Source organism: Aplidium turbinatum, chromosome 17 (assembly GCF_918807975.1).
Source record: "Aplidium turbinatum chromosome 17, kaAplTurb1.1, whole genome shotgun sequence".
NCBI classification, from domain to species: Eukaryota; Metazoa; Chordata; class Ascidiacea; order Aplousobranchia; family Polyclinidae; genus Aplidium; species Aplidium turbinatum.
This window is the reverse complement of record NC_137488.1, coordinates 17,280,143-17,298,228: the sequence shown is the minus strand read 5'-3', so window position 1 is coordinate 17,298,228 and position 18,086 is coordinate 17,280,143. Positions and strand designations below refer to the sequence as shown.

The following is an 18,086-nucleotide window of genomic DNA, read 5'->3' as shown; positions in this document are numbered from 1 at the left end:
GCGGAATGGCCCGTTTCGGTGAGTCCGATTCGGTGAGTCCGATTCGGTGAGTCTGATTCGGTGAGTCCGATCCCTTAACGGGGGATTTTTTCAATTTTTTTTTTTAATTATCGGGTACCGTAGCCTAATTATCATTGCCGTTTTAAGGTTAGGGGTTTGGAGTTAGGGTTAGGGGTTAGAGGGTAGGAACTCACCGAATAGTAGCAGACCCGAGGAAGTGAGTAGTTATCTCTTACCATATTCGTACAATCAGTTGTCCCAATTATAAAAGCGATCCGTATCGCCTTTCATGAATTTATCTGGCCATAGCCTCCTTATATCTTTGTTGTCGATGCAGTGTCGCCTACTAAGTTGCATTTGTACAATTATTTCGTGGAATGGGCTGCAAAGCAAAGTTTTACTCCCACGTTGTTTTCTTGAGTCCTCTTGCCCTATTATCGCATGCACCATGTTTCCCATTTGTAACTAATTCTGGATATTACTGTTTTTTATTTTATTGCGTATCTTTTGAAATACAGAACGTGTGATACATAACTGTCTGCACACTATAAACCACATTTGTTCTGAAGTGCAGTGTACATTGCGTCCTGTGTTATAATCAGAATACACAATTTTCAATGCAATTACAGGGTCATCAGTATTTATCGCTACAACTTAAATTGGTTGGATTTATGAAATGAAAGAAAATTTAGAATTTTTGCAAATGTATTATTGTGGAAAAAGCAATAGAGAGTTAATACACAAAATATTATTCAATATGTTCTCCATCTGCGTCAATAACTAGTTGAAGACGTTTAGGAAAAGCCTTGCATGTGTCACGAATTACTTTCTGAGGGACTTTGGCCCACTCCTTCTGCAGTTTCGCCTTCAGAGCTTCCAAACTTTGATGGTGAGTGGCCGAGACCTTGCTCTCAAGGTATGACCAAGGAGATTCACATCGGGGGAAGATGGGGGCCATTCCTCTTTGGGAATGAACTGCGGGACATTCTCGGAAAGCCACTCCTGAGTCTTTTTAGCCCCATGTGATGGTGTAGAGTCCTGCTGAAAAGACCAGGGACGTTTTTTGAAGTGCTTCTGGACCCAGTGCAACAATGCGCCAATGAGGATGTCATCTCGATAGTTTTGCTGGTTAATTTCACCCCCTGGTCAACAAAAAAGAGGGGTCTTTTACCGGACTCTGTCACGGCTGCTCAGACCATCACTGAGGCGGCACATTGTTTCCTTGTCACCACTCGAGATGCTTCATCCCCATCTCTCGACCAAACCCGATCGTTTTGGGTGTTAAAGTGATGTTCAACATCAAATTTCTTATCACTGAAAACGAGATTGGTAGCATGCCATCCTGAATGCAGGAAAGAAGAATCTAGGATCTTTGGAGTTGTTTATCAACAACTTGAGCAGAAAGTTGTTGTTTCTTGGCATGCTTGAATGGAGACATCTTCAGGTCCTTTTGGAGTAAAGTTGACATGGTCCCATACGACACTCTCGACTCTTTAGCCAGAACCTCGATGGATGAAATAGATTGTAACGCTAAATATTGATGACCCTGTACATTGTTCTGATATTTTCAAATTACAATTGCTTTCTAATGCAATTAATTGCACGTTTCAATTGCAAAATTTATATGTTTCAATATTTAGCCTATGTTCATGGATGATTTTATGTAAGACAAGTAGAATTGCATTTGGTCAAAACTAAACTGCAAATTGCAATGTAGAAGTTCCCTTTGAACCTCATATAGCGACTCAACAAAAGTACTGATTTCACGTGTGCAACTTACCAAACATAATTAAATTTTCAATAAAAAAAATTGAAATTACGATTATATAAAAATGTAAGCTATAGTTAATTTCATTCAATTATTTGTAACTAATCCAATTCTGCTTACTTGTAAATTTTGTATTGTAAACAATGACAGCTTTTGAAACACGGTGGATACAAACAGTGGCGTACGCAGGAATTTTTCATGGGAGAGGGTTAAAAAAAAATTGTGAGACCTTTTCAATCGTAACCAACATTTAGTTCACGGCTGAAACGAAAGTAGACCTGTAACAGGTCACTAAGCGTACATTTGTCATTGTACTGATGATTAAGGCTACAAGATGGTCGAGAAAGCTTGACAAACATTAGCGTACGGTACGTTTTTTTGTTAAAAATTTGTTGGTTAATGCAAATATGCGATGTAAATCGTGAATGTAATTCATTGTCGAGTCAGAATTTGCCCGGTGTTTCTTGTGGAGTAGCCTACAAAGACGTTTTTCATTTGAGTTACGTTAAGATTGCATTTTGTAGCAAAAAGGAATTTAAAGTACTTGTTGCAGTCCCTGGTTGCAGTGCTTTGCTTTTACTTTGGGACAAAAAAAAAGTGGGTTAAATATGATAAAAATCTCTACAAACCCTGCGCTTAATTATTATTTATTTATCTATCAAAACAAAATTTTGAAATAAGTTGTGTCTTGTTTGAAACACCCCTGAGTTAAAGCAGTCAGTTTATCTTATCATAAACACTTTTTAGGCAATCCCACTCATTTTTGTCTTGACGCTTTCTAGGCTACCTTGTAGCCTACGACTCTCGTGCATTGTCATTTCATATTTCTTTTCAGCGTATAACGAAACCAAATTAGTGAGATCTGAAAATCAAACAAGATAAAAGAATTTTCTGTCAAAATGAAACAAAACATTATTATTTTTAAAACGTTTCAACGTGACATTAAAGTTGCTCATGCTAGGACCTAGGAGATGTCCAATCAAACGGTGGAAACTGTTGCCTACTAAAAAACAGGCTAGCCATCAGCGAAAAACAAGCTGGTGTCAAGTGTGCATAGCCGTAGGAGATGGGGGGGCAGGGGGGGCGGTCGCTCCCCCGTTGAAAAAAAAATGTCGCGAATTTGGGCAAAAATGTCAAGTTATTTGGGCAAATCAATCTTACCATGATGTTTCGAAGTCTCACCAGTTTATAGACTTTATATAATTATTATAATTTATGAGATGCATTGATATTTTTCAATGAATGTAAAATGCATTATCATCGATTTTGGAAACAATTGCAATCTCGACATTTAAATGATAAGTTTCGATTCTAAAACTGCAAAAAGTAACTGTAAAAGAGCACAGTTGGCAAACAAATGTAAGTTTATCACTGATTTTCACTAAAACATAGGCTGCATTCGGGGACGGCTGCATTAAATATACAAGATTTAAAGGCTTGCTGGGTACTGGTAACTTTTTGAGAGTTTTTTGGATTTTTTCCTTAATATTCTACTACTGTGATGTAGTTGTTTGTAAAAATCATTTGGGCAAAAATATCTAGTTAATTGAATCAATTAATTCATGGCTGTGGTTATATTTACACTATAATAGTGTAAATATAGCCATAATAGCATTGCCAGATAAGGAATTCTGCCCTAATTTGAGAAAAGTTAATCCTAACTCTGGCAACACCTTTCACAAGCAAGCATGGCAACAAGTGTGTAAAAATAGCCACTTTGTTAATTCTTACCATGAGTTTTCAACATTTTACCAGTTTAGTAACTTTATAGTGTTGCATTTTGTATGAAATACATTAACATTTTTCTTTGAATGTAAATGTAGCATCGACAATTTTGAAAACTTTTGTATATGGTATAGAAATTTGGGCAGAATGTAACTTTCGATTCACTATCTAAAGAAAGTAAATGTAAAATAATGCATTTGGTGAGCTGAGGTAAGCTTATTACAGGTATTCATTAGGATATATACAGTATATATACACACTAGCTTACATTTCTTCATTGGTAGAATTTTGAAACCCTACTGGATTCTTGTACTAATGTAGTCGTATGAGCAAAATTACCGTATCTAGTTATTGGATAAATTAATCTTATCATGAGTTATGCTATGCTCACAAAACTTAACTTAAATACTACAAAGATAGCTCATCATTTTTAGATATGGCGAAACAAGTTAAGCATTTGTTATAAACTCTAAAAATCAACAGTTGTGAGGCCACATATACAGTATACACCACTTTTGAGGGCATTTGATCTCGGCAACTAACTAGCCTACCGCATAGGCCTGCACAAAGTGAAAAAGTATATTAAATGAAAACAATTTGTAAATTTTCCAGCATTTAGTTTCATGTAATTTGTTGGCTACGGTTTAACTGTTTTCTATTATGTAAAGAAGTTTTTTGTTTAAACTTCTGTTTGTCTTTGCTAGTCCTGGGGTTGATATGCTCAGCTATTTAGCCTACTATCTATGATCAGTATTAGAGCAACAACAATCAAATATAAAAACACATGTTATGATGTTCATGTTTTGTCATCCAATTCATGCAGTTGGTGCATCAGGCAATGTAAATAGTGCTGTTGGTAATGAGGTCTGTAATATTTTGTGGCAAGGATTAAGTTTGAAGTTACCACCTGGGAGTCGCTTTTCTTCAGTGCTTGCAATTTGAGTAGCTGCTTTATTATGAAGTAAGAATATCAGAATATCATTCTAATGATGTTCTGTAAGACCATTGAGTATGATTTCACTGTAATATGATATCAATATTTGTGATATTAAAAGTAGTTTTGTTCAAAGTTGCAAGTTTGATGTGCAATTGTGCATAGCATCATAAACTGTCAAATTCTTTTTAAGCTATAGCCTAGTGTTTGAAGTAGCATGGATTAAGTAATGTTACTGGTTTTATAAGTAAATATATAGGTTGTCATTCTAGATTTTTTTCAATGCAAATTTACAAATACTGAGTCTTTGGACTATCTTTATATTGAAGAGATTGAGCTACTTTTTGTCTGGCCTTTTAGTGAAGTTAGGCTGGAGATTTTCAAATAATCTGACGACAAGGATATTCATCAATTGTTACCCGGTTATTGCTGTAAGTCAGTTTAAATTGTTGTAGAATCCAGCTAGGCTTAATATATATTTTTGTGCCACATAAGAGTGCTTCAATTTGATCGTTTATTTAATTGGGACACAGACAGGTCTATGAATGCACGTTAAAGTTAAGTTAGCCTTGTTTTGCTGTTGTAGCCTATGTTATGTTGTCTGTGTTTTCGTACACGGCCAAGTTGATGCCTGTAGAGTTATTAGCCTAAATGCACTACTTCAGAGACTGTGAGTAATTTTGTGCTTTTGAAATACATACGCAAAGATAAAATTTGGGCAAACTTTGAAAAATTTGGGCAAATTTTGTTCGCCCCCCCAAAATGTTTTACTCTCCTACGGCTATGCAAGTGTGGGTCCACAATAGCCTACAGTTTAGCTTCAAACAGCTGAATTAAACTTATAAACAACAAAAGCAAGCGAAAAACTTCGATGCTGGCTAGTGGCTACTCAATTTTTCACTTTTTGTTTTGTCACAGATAGTTTCTTGGGTATAATTGTTGTATCTCTTTATCGCAGCTCTGGAAGAAATGGGGTGTTGTATTTAATAAGGAGACGTAATGAATTGGCACTCTTGCTGGAAGAAAGCCTCCACAATTCATTTTTCTTTCCGTACCGACGTTTCATACGATGGCACCAACACATCAAAAGATTCATCTGTAAAGTCGTGACTGGTAATGGCATAGTCGTAGGAGATGGGAGAGCGGCCGTTTCTTTTCTAAAAAAAAAAACGTTGCAAATTTGGGCAATAATGTCCAGGTATTTGAGCAAATCAATCTTACCATGATGTTTCGACATCTCAAGATCTCACCAGTTTACAAACTTTACATAGGCCCCATTGTTATAATTTATGAGACGCATTAATATTTTCCAATGAATATAAAATATATTATCATCGAATATATTATCATCGATTTCGGAAACTATTACACGTAGTAGTCCAGTTTTAATCCGATGATGTCCCCGTTACTGAGGCCGGATTCACCTCCAAGTGCCGCAATTGCCTTCACACCTTGCCACCACATCGATCTGTATAACGCGTCCTCTCTTGTCAAGGCCACCTTGCTGCAATTTGCACAGAATGATAAGTTTCGATTCAATATTTGCAAAAACTAAGTGTAAAACAGCACAATTGGCGAGCAGAGATAAGCTTCTTCACTAGCATGTAGGCTACATGCTGTTACGGATAGGAGTCAAAAGCTTTCTGGGTAGGCTACTTGTAACCTTATGGCTTATGTGTATTTTTTTTCTTTACAGTTGGCCTATAACTATTAACTAATGCAGTTATTAATAAAAATATTTGGGCAAAAATGTCTAGTTATTTAGACAAATCAATTTTTACTATAAGTTTTCAACATTTTGCCAGTTTAGAAACTTTGTAGGCTATAGTGTTGTATTTTGAAGTGGGCTAAATTGACATTTTTTTAATGTAAAGTGTAGCATCATCAATTTTGAAAGCTTTTGTATTTGGTATTGCAATTTGGGCTGAATGTTAGGCCAAGCCATGGCAAAGGTTTGGTTTGGTTTTGAATCTTTATTCTCGCACTGACAAAAGCCTTGATAGGTTATTCCTGGGAGTTTCGCATTTGGCTGTGCCAAACAATGGCGAGGTTCATGGATTTTTCCTTAACTTTCTGAAAAGTTGTAGTGGACTTTCACAAACACAAACGTGAAAAAAAATTGAAAATAATGATGTCACAAGGTCGCGCTGGGCGTTTCTATGGTTACCAACTTACCAGTAGGCTACCCATTTTCATAAAAATTGCCATATCTCGAAAACCACTGGCGATAAAAAAGATGAACGTTACACCAAAAGCTGCAGAAGTGGCGTGTTTATATCTGTTCTAAGAACACTTTTTATTCTAGGACTACTTGAAAAATGTTTATAAGCAAAAAACTCAATTTTACTATTTTTTTGTACAGTACCGTAGCCTACCGGTAGCCTAGTAAGGGAGATGCATGACCTATTAGACATTTTTTTCTTTTTTGCTCTCATTTCTTCAGCTTACATCAAAATAAAACAAAATTTTTAGAGAATACGGCTAAGGTCAATGTTTATTGACTGTGTAAATATCTTAACAATCGAGTTTATTTTTGTGAGGTTAAAGCTTATAGCCTACAACCTTTTTTGAAAGTGTATAATCGGTCCTGCCCCTGAAGGACCTAGTAGGCTTATATAGCCTACAAGCAAACATTGAAAAACAAAACATGTTTTTTCACTTTCATGGCAAAAACAAGCACATAAAAATGTGAAATAATAATAACTTACTTAGTGTCTATAAACATTTTAATTGCCAAAGTAAGATGCGTTTTTTATTTCGTTTCGTTAACGTATTTCGTTGACGTTTTTTAGTTCGTTAACGTTAGACCCGTTCGTTAACGTGCTGGTAGGTTTATATCGATTTTTGTAGTTAGTATCTTTTTCGTCCCGGACGCGTTAATGACGAAAAATAAAATGATTGATTGATTGATTGATGATTGTTTTTATCAATAGCTCTTAACTGTGTAAGAGGCGTCTTCATAAGGGGGATGTTCAACTCTTTTCCGCCACGGCCAAAATTCACTAGTTTTGTTGAAATGATTTTTGGAGCGTACATGTAATGTAGGCTAATGTTGCTAGAAAAGTAAGCTTTATTTTTAAAACGTAAAAAAGTTAATTCTTCAAGTGCCTTTAGGCCTAACTCATTGTATAATAGGTCTTGGACGTTATTGCTTAATGGGTCCTTCAAGGATTCATTTCAAAGGTGTGAAAGAAAATCTTGGATGTTTGGCGACATCATCAGAGCAGGTTACTAAAAACGCCATTGCCGTTGTTGATTATAACTGGAGTTGAGGTGTAGGCCTATTAGGCTACATGCACCAAACTTACTAATTTTCTTGGATGTTTGGCGACATCATCAGAGCAGGTTTCTAAAAACGCCATTGCCGTTGTTGATTATAACTGGAGTTGAGGTGTAGGCCTATTAGGCTACATGCACCAAACTTACTAATTTTTTTTTTGCCCAGAAATGATAGGCCAATGTGTGTAAATTTATTAGCAAAATAGTAAGGTTGTAAGTAGCCAGTAGCCTACTCCTACTGGCCTTCTGGTTCTTGTGTTTTTTTGTCCACAGAAGTTCTACAGAGTCTGCAGAAGTTTTTCCATCCTCTTCGACCAATCGCCATCTTTCGGTGAAGCGGTGGCCATGTGCTCCAACCATCATCATCATCACAATCCATCGTCGGTTTGTTCTCCACTAGTGGGGGTGGCCGATTGTTTCCGCGCAGCAATTGTCTTAATCCCTTTTCTCCATTTCACCCTGTCCCCAACCAGTTGTTTTATATCAATATCTTGGACTGGATCGTCATGCTATTGTCTGATTGTTTATCTATTTTTCTAACATGCCAAATTGGATTTTTTTTCACTTTTGTTATGGTTTAACATGTAAAACATACGGTAACCCAAATTTATCATATTACTGTGACATGCCACTACTACATCCCAGCTCGCAATGCCTGTTGTTTTTGCATTAATTCAACGTTGCTAACGTTGGATCAGTGTGGAGGTGACGAGTTTAGCTGACTGGGGTCTAAAATTATCGCTTTATCAACGCAACTTATATCAAAGCACGCTTGATATCTTCAAGACATAACTTCCCTGAGTACGGTATAATTGAATTTCCGCAAGATGATGATTAGGGTGGCTCATTTTCCTTGATGTTCTTTAAATTTTTGTCAGTTTGGAATAATGTTCCATTTTGCTCACTGATATTTGTAAACCAAAAATTTTTGTTGGGTTTTGACCTTTGACCCTGGTTCACCCAAGGAGAAATTCTGAATTTTTCTGAAAAATTAGTAAATTTCGAAGTGGTTTAGCAATATCTGAAGAGGGGATTTCTCATAATTTGACCACGTGATTTTGACGTCACTTCCTCTGTTAACTTTCACGTGGAACATCTTCACCCTACTCCGAGTCTGAGAGTCACTAATAGTGCATGCGTTTAGTGTCATTTTAGTTGATTTTACAGCCTTTTCGCAGTCAGTGAATTTATAACACAGACCAACAAAAAAATTTGGCACAAAAGATGAGAGTCATTATAGAGTATTTCAGGGCACCTCATTCCGAAAATGCACTTAGTTTTTTCGAATTGGCTCTAGTTTTCGAGATATTCGACAATGAAAATATTTTTTAAATCGTTTCTCAAAAGCTCTCAATTAGTAAATCACATATTTTCAGCCCTGGTACCATTATGATGTCATAGTTGCACTTGTCTAGTTCAATTGGTTCATAGTGCAGGAAAGTTCAAAAGGCAAGCAAAGGTTGAAATGAACTGTGTTTAACGTAAGGGAGACATAAATATTCAATGAAAACAGTTGTGAATCAGTAGGCCTACATCACAAGAAAAATATCCCGAAAGTCATGTGTTTATGAATGCAGCTTTATATTGAATAGGTAGGCCTACTGAAATGGATACTGTACAAATGAAATTTTATTCTAAAGCCTTTACTAAGGCGAAGTCTTTGCTGCAAGAAGTTTTTTTCTGGTCTATAGGCTAAATAAATGGCATATAGGCTAATAAAATATGCCTTTGACAAGTAGGATGCTGTACAAACAACCCAGATATATTTTGCTGCATGAGGCAACGCAGAGGAGCAACGCATTCTGCGATAGATACAGCTCTAGGCCTATATAAAAACAAGCATTATTATTATTATTACTTCGACATAAAGCTGGTTGATCAAGATAAGTTCTGGGTTCCTCCTATAAAGTATGCAAACATTGCACGCAAACCCGTTTCTGGGCTCAAGGCTAAGAAGTTCAGAGTGCCATGGCATAAAGAAAGCCGTGGCATCACCATGAACATTGATACTTCTGCACGGTGAGGATGTTCGAAGGAAGTTGAAACAATATATTTACATGGAGTGTGCAAGGCAGTCATTGCATGGACGTTGCTATTTCTGTTTTTTGTTTGCCCTCTCTAGTTTCAAGTGGTGATTTACTTGAAACAATAGGAAAACGGGCATGACTGAGAGTAACCTCAATACCTTCAGTAGTGTTTTGGAGCAAGGTCAAGTTTTTTCTCAAAACCATTTCTACCACCTACTGTAGTAGTTAAAGATTTAGTTATCAAAAGTGGTAGCTGGTATCTTGGCTCCTCATCTCGATCAACATGGCATTCTTGACTCCAAGGCCAAGATTACGTTCTTCCGCAGCAAGTATAAAATTCTAAGCAGCTGCTTTACTGAATAACATAACTTTGTATTCTGTAATTATATAAATGGCCTTCATACATTGATGGGGTGTTGCTCAGTAGGCCAATCATAATAAAGAGTTGCGTTTGTTCATCGATAGCTTTGTTTTGCTTATTTGTCTAGTTTGTTAAGCAAAACAATGTATGCATTTTGTTTGTACTTAGTAGCTTACTTAGTAAGTCTGATACTGTTGAAGTCAACAAATATATTAATGCAAAACGAAAGTTATAGATTCTACATCTTGTATCCTCATCCTCAGGCTTACTTCACATCATATTTTGAATGTTACTAGGCCAGTAAACGTTAAATAGCTGTTTGTTTGGGTTGTAATCAACGTGATTAGTTCCAAATGGCGTTTATACAACTCAGAAATGTGCCTGGGATTACTTCCAGTATTGTCTATGTAGTAAACGACACGACGTTAAATCTATAGGGCCTCAAAATTACGAAAAAAATATTTTTGCTGTAACTCAAAAACTAGAGCCAATTCGAAAACTTAGTGCATTTTCAGAATAAGGGGCCTCGAAATACCTTAAAATGACTGCCTTTATATAAAAAAAAGTTTTGTTGGCCTGTGAAAATCGATAAACATCGTCAAATGATTCAAGAAACTGAAAGCAGTATATATTTACTACGGTGAAGGGTGCACAAAGAAAATCATGTCTGAAATGTGGTAGAACTCGATATTTTGAAAGTAATACAGGTGTCAGTGTTCATGGAGCTGCTAATTAAACCACTTTGCTTGCTACAAGTTTGTGTTACTGCCTCTTATTGTGTCCATTAAGATGCTAGAGTGCATTAGAAGATTGAGAGTGAGCAGTTTCAGGGATAAGCAAAATTCGATATTTTTAAAAAATTCAAACCAGGTGAACCAGGGTCAAACGTTAATATTTTTTTGTGAAATTTGGTGTAGGAGATACATTTACCAAAAGGAACAATATTCCAAACTGACGAAAAGTTTAAAAGAAAAAAAATTTTTTTTCGAGATTTTGCGCCAGCCTAATGATGATGCTGTTTTGGCTAGTTTGTTTTATTTGTTTTCGTCATTGTTTTCATGTCGTCAAGTTATAGCCTATCTTTTTGTGAGTCGTGCAAGGCCTATGGTGCGTTGCGCTTGAAATGGCTTTGCCCGTGGTAGGATTTCTTTGTGGGGTTTTCTTTGCCTGCCTTACTCTTCTTTGCTATGAGCTAAACTCATCAAGACGTGTTCCCCTTACGACCATCAGCACTCTTGATAACGCACCATGGCCGATCTTCATAGCAACTGTCCATACAAATCTTAAATATATCAGCTAAAGCTATGTGGGCTAATAAAGCTATAGCCTAAATATATGTTGTTTTTGTTTTGTAACATTTTCTTTTTTTTATTTTCCCTTTATATCTTAAATTTTTCTGAAGGTGTTGCGACCGTGCCAAATTTCTTTCAACTCAATAACTTACTTCGGTCTCAAGCACGTTTTAACGTTCGTGTTTTGTCGCTTCTACCTTTTTCTCGACCTTTGCTGTGCTGACGTGCATTGTTTTGATATGATGGTCAGAAATAAAAACAACTGAACTGAACTGTTGTGACAAATACCAAAGACACATTTTCGAAGTAGGCCTATTGCTTCATGTACGGTAGACTCATAATTGACAGACATAAAACGAAAAACATTGTTGTCAGTGCTAAAATCTTGCAATTTCAAGCAATTGCAATATGTCTGTCAATAAAGAGTCTACATGAAGCAATACTTCGAAAACGTGTCTTTGGTATTTGTCACCTGTCGCATGATGTCGCCAAACTTTCAAGCTTTTTCTTCACACCTTTGAAATGGACCATTGAAGAACCTATTAGCTAAGGGAGCTTGAGCCCCCTTAGCCCCATGCTGGGTGCGCTACAGCCACTAACTGCTACATTGAAAAAAAATAGATTCAGTAATCCAACAATATTGCAGCACGCTACCAAAAAAGTAGCGCACTACAAAAGTAGGGCGCCACTGTCACCTCTGCTCCTCATGATTGCTAAAAACGGTTTTACCTATTTCGAGGCGTACATATGTAAAGGCCTGTCAAGTGTGCGTAGAATACTTTAAATAATGTTTAGAGTGCTTTGGCTTCTTTCTGAGGCTGCTTGCAAAAAAAATTGCCTTGTTTTTAGCTGGTTTAAAACCTGTTTTTGACTAGAAATTTTGTAGGTTTTGGCAACTCTGATTATTGCCATTGGGGAATTTTTAAAGTAGTATTGAGAAAATTGATTTAGTGGTGTTAGGTTTCAGATCTAGATTGAAGGAACGGTGTAAGCCTAAAGATGCCAAACCTCCAGTTGTTTTGCTTTGTTATTTTGAAAGGTCTTAAGATTACAATAGGCTAGATCATATACAATTTAAGCAAAGAATAAGTAGGCTAATGCTTCACAAATCAGCCATTGTTTTTCAGAGTTTTTATCTTGGAAAAGTGCGCTATCTCAATGTAAGTAAAACTTCAACATACTAGCTTATCGAGTTTTTGCAAGGTATTTCCTAGTCATTAAAAGAGATGCAACTAAGCCTAATGAGCAGTGACATAGTTAGAGTTTCCAGCACTTGTGGACAATGACAATTTTGCATGCCTGATGACAATGTGTAAGTCATTGTTTGTCATGAAACAAGCATGCTTAGTAGAGACCCACTTCAACTATTTTAATATCGGGTTTGATCATGTGCCTGTATCTAGGGATGGTAGAAGTAAGGGATTGCTCACTCAAAAGTAAGGTGGACAACTGGAGGGTCATAATATTATGACAAAATTTGATGCAAATACAGCTTCAGGTCTACTACCATATGTCGCATACTCAGGTGCAATTTATATGACCTGCCCACAAGGTATACAAAGAGTGTATCGCCAAAAGAAATGTAGGAAATATGTGTTATCATGTTTATTTAATAGGTATTCAAGTCATGGTAATGCTGCGGTTAACTTCACGTAACAGTGGTAACAGTAGATTTTCTAACACTCAAAATTTTTACCAAATATAGCAATTCATTTGATGAGAATGAATTTACGCAAAAGCAAAGAAAACGTTGTGCAGTTCTGCTAATTTTTGAACTTCTTAGTGACCCTCCACTCCTCCAGCTATCCATTTCACAAGAAAAATCAGTAGAGTGAGTCGTCCCGGTATTCCACTGTCCCTACCTGTATCTCATTCAAAAGGATATTGGTTTGCCATCACTCAAAAGCTATTTTAATTTGACGTATTTGTGTGTCTGCCTCTGAGTCGGTAGCCATGGGTTTGATATCCTGCCAAGTCATACCAAATACTTTTTGAAAGTAAAACTGAATCTTCTTCCTTATTTAACATAAATGTCTTGCTTAAGCAATTTTAAAATCATAGTCTTCGAGGTTGAGGTTATCTATTGCAGTAGCCATAGTCATTGCCAATTTAACAAAGAAGTTTAAAATTGTAGGCACTGAAACTTCAAAAAACATTGGTGGAATATCTTTCTGGTATGCACAATCATAAGCCGGTGCTACTCTTACTACAACATTTTCCTGTGTACACAGTAGGTATGTAGATTGATACATTTTACATAGTCGCATTTGTGATTATTTGATTTAATAGTAGGCTACATTTACTCGCAGCAACCAATTAATCTCTATTATCATCATCATTTCATTTTTAATAGCATTTATGATGAAAACAGTTTAGTTTTGAAACGTTTACTGAACATGAGTTTAGTAGCCTATCTACATCTTAAGCTCTTTCTTTTTATTACATTTCTAATATTTGTTGCAATTGAGATAAGTTTTGAACCACCTGTGTTTTGGTAAAAGATTTTCGGCAATATTTTTCGCTTCTAAACACTGCATAACTTTCTGCAATCCTAGGTTTTTATTGCAAAGTTTAGTTGTTGACTGTGTCATAGATTTTTTTTATTGTTCACCATGTCATAACAGTTCAATTGTTTTTTATACAAGTGATGCAGATATGTTTTTGTTTTTCAAAACAAGTATATATTTTGTTTGAACCAAGTGGTAATTTTGAGCTAAACTGCATTTCAGGTATAAGATCATCTGCATACAATAAATCAGAGGAAAACTATTTATCAAAGTTAGGAGCAGATTTTGTTCAAACCAATAGAGGAGGTAATTTCTATAAAAGAAAGTAAAGAAAATGCATTAAACATTATCAAAATTACTTTTGCTTCCCATCCTCTGCACCTCTTTGCTCTGTTTTGGCTTCATTACTGAAACTTTCTGACATGAGTACTTGGAGAATTTTGATTTAGCATTTTAGACCTTATTTTCAATTCGGATGGTCATATTGTTTTGCATAGTACACCAGTTTTACTATTGTGCATTGCTTGTTACTTACAAAGAAAGCTTTAATTTCACCTTTGGTTGATCTGTTACAAATTAATGTTTAAAAAAAATTTTTTTTGCATGTTTGTAATTCATTTATATATTCAAATATTATTATCAGTTATACTATTATCATCAATATTTTAGGGCTGATAACCTTCCATGGGACTGGACAGTTAGTGGCCTATCCTATACTAAATTTAAAATCGATGGGCATTGGTGTCCGGAAATATGTAGAAAATTTGGAAGAAGTGATAATCCAGCTTTGTGCAATGTAAGTTCAAAACAAAATCTTTCTATTTACTATACATATTGTATATATATTTTCTCTTTTTTATCAATCTAAACATAGTGAATATGACTTTATGGTTATTTTTTTCAATGCATTTGGATAGGTTATAAAAGTTAAGATAATCTTTATTATTTTTTAAATTGTTTTTTGTTTTTCCTCAACGAATAGTATTTGTGTCTATAGTGTAATTAAATAATTTTTCTCCATGGTTTGTTACATGCTTTATGTTTTTATGTTATGTTTATGTTCTTGGTATCTTATTTTGTGGCCATGCCTTGTTTTAGTTCAGTCTTGAATGAAGACCTACTTTCAACACACGGAATAGCCCGTTTCGGTGAGTCCGTTTTGGTGAGTCCGATTCGGTGAGCCCGATCCCTTAACGGGGGATTTTTCAATTTTTTTTTTAATTATTGGGTACCTTAGCCTAATTATCATTGCCGCTTTAGGGTTAGGGGTTAGAGGTTAGGATCTCACCGAATCGGACTCACCGAATCAGACTCACCGAATCGGACTCACCGAATAGTAGCAGACCCTTCAACACAGGTATGACATCAAAGCACAAAGATCTCCTCATACGGGTGTTTGGGTGGAGAATAACAAAGTATGTGCAATGGGTGAGCGAAATAACTGAGTTTGATTGAAATCTAGTTTGACATATATTGTATATGCACAGTTTGTGCGTTCTTTGAAAAAGTCGTGTATTGCTGCATTTGTTATTTCGTTTTGAGCTGCAACACTAAGCTATGCTGATATTTTACGTAGACCCTACATTGCAACGCCAGCTTGGTTCGGCACAGCTGCTTACCGACGTTTGAACTACAGTAACTTGCCTGATTGTTATTTCAGGGATAAACGTTCAACGTGGGATCACTTCGCATGGATTAGCACTGAACTGCAACACTGATATGTCGTGGTTTTCCCATATCGTCCCTTGTGGGATTCATGGAAAAGGTGTCACATCACTGTCAGAGTTGACAAAAAGAAATGTGACTGTTGAAGAAGTTCTCTCTCCGTTTTCATCAATTTTTTCAAAGATTTTTAACGTTGATTTGGAAGAAACCGTTTTTCTCAACCAAAATTTATCGGACAAAAAAATATTACAAGAAGTTATGAAATACGACAATAAGTCAGCATTCAATGACAAAACGATAAATGATCAACAACGTAAAAATTAATCTATAAGCTACCCAGTGACCTATCCTCTCTTGTGGGTCGTTAATCTGATGCTCTGACTGTCATCATCACACACGGAATACAACAACAGATCAGACATGTTTCCGTTTCAAAAGCTTTCTGCGCAGGCTTTCCGCCCCGGGCGGCACGTCTGGGGGCGGCACTTTCAGACTAACTTACGATTTTTGATTATAATTATAATCTGATAAAAAAACGCATTTCATTTTCACATGCTTTATCTTGAAGAGGCGGCAAAATCTGAATCCGCCCCGGGCGGCACATTCCCTAGCTACGCCACTGGCGTGGCACGATCAGGGTCGCAATTTTCTCTTTGCTTGGTACTAATGTGAAACTACAGCAGTAAAGAGGTAGCAAAAGAAATTACAATACTAAAAAAATTTTATCTGTAAAAATATGATAAGGCTACTCTTGACTTCGCATAGACTAACTTATAATGTTTCACCTAGACGACGTAGTTGGCTTACTCATTTCTCAACCCAATGAACCACGCGTGTTGAGGCTACGTTCAGTAACGTACGCAGGATTTTTTTACTAGGAGAGGGGAGCGTTCGATATAGCTTTCTGTAATTTATTACTGCTATTTTGCATTCATCAAATGCTGGCATTTGCACAACAATCTAACCTCTTAGTGTAATTTATTAAGAATCGATTTGCTATAGTAATAGCATCTTCAGCTGGCACATGTAAAAAAGAAAATTTGTAAAATACTTAACACGAATAAATGAAGCAAACTCCGATATTATCAACACGCATAAAGATTTTATTTTTCATCAATAGTAACCTAATGCTACTTCACAGTCTGACCAAGGTAGCCGAGGCTACCTGTAAGTTATAAATTCTCACGGTCTTTGCGTATGTCACTACTTTTGGATTGAATTATTAGAATTAGATATGTGAATATGAAAAGTATGGTTGGTTTTGAATCTTTATCCTCGGACTGACAAAGCATAGACTGCTTCATAGAGACAAAGCCTTGATAGGTTATACCTGGTAGTTTTGCATAGCCTACTTGCAGGGGCTCTTGACGCAGGGCCGGTTACCGAGATTGACAGAGTGAAGTTTCCGATTGTTAAAGTGTTGCCGGGGAATTATTCCATTCACTAGGCGCCTCTGAACGTAGGGCTGCCCTGAAATGCGTTGCTCAAGCGCATACCCCGAGGGTCGAACCACGCCGTGTGATTTTGAGCCGGGCTCGTAACCACTGAGCTAACGTAGAGAACGAGCATAATAGTTGGCCTAAACGGATAGTATAAACTGTAATAGTTCGATTAACAGGCAATTAATCCACTTTTGCGCAATACTATGTCTTCTGATTACTATATTAATTCTGCATTTTATATTCACTACAACAGTATTTTGTATGTTGTTTGATGTAGCCTGCTTGATGATGTGTTAGTCTGATATTTTGTGTGATGACTGTTAAAAATTTGAATTCTATGGACTTTGAGTCTGCTTGCAAATAAATTAAAGCATGAATCTAACCTCTCTGTGAAAGTTAAGATATCGAATGCAATTTATTACGGTACTAAGCAAAGATGATTATCGCACTCTGAACATACAAACAGTAGACGAAAGGAAGGCCTACCCTACAGGGCGCAGGCGCGGATTTAGGAGTTTTTTTCGGGAGGGAGGGGGGCAGAAATTTGAAAATCAATTAAAAAGATAAAACAGATATGAACAATGATACTACGATATGCTAAGTTATAAAATAGACATTAAAGCAGCCATTTTCATCAACTGTGAATGTTTAAAAAATAAATTTTGCTTGAATAGAAATTGTTAAGCATGCAATGTAAACTTGAAATCTGGTTTAAAACCTTGTATGCAGTGTCCATGACCAATTGAATAGTTGTATGTTTGCAAGCATGGACGGTAATTGATTGAAATTATAATGAAGATTAAAAGCTATAAAATAGCCATTCAAGGTTTCAGATTGTTTTAACTGACGTCATTTGGCTCAGCGTTAGTAGCAGCTGAATCAGCTCCAACAAATATTGCTATTAAAATGTATTTGAAGTTGTATGAAAGAAAATAACGGAGTCTGATCGATGGATAATTTTAACCGTAATAATAACGACAAATTATCTCCCCCCCCTCCCCCGGGATAAGTTAAGTCCGCCGTGGGTCTAATATCAGCTGTTTAGAAGCATATCAATCCATTTGATGCGGAAACATAGCCTACAAT

The 18,086-nt window shown here is 36.3% G+C and overlaps 1 protein-coding gene across 1 annotated transcript; it reads left to right on the top strand.

Annotated features, from left to right (window-relative positions):
- Positions 1 to 12,349: 12,349 nt before the first annotated feature.
- LOC145786517 (octanoyl-[acyl-carrier-protein]:protein N-octanoyltransferase LIPT2, mitochondrial-like) lies at positions 12,350 to 17,487 on the top strand. Its single transcript, XM_082598184.1, has 6 exons — positions 12,350 to 12,546; positions 13,521 to 13,620; positions 14,116 to 14,199; positions 14,563 to 14,689; positions 15,251 to 15,321; positions 15,554 to 17,487. The coding sequence occupies exons 1-6, from the start codon at positions 12,484 to 12,486 to the stop codon at positions 15,880 to 15,882; spliced, it is 774 nt and encodes a 257-aa protein (XP_082454310.1). The 5' UTR covers positions 12,350 to 12,483; the 3' UTR covers positions 15,883 to 17,487.
- Positions 17,488 to 18,086: the final 599 nt, after the last annotated feature.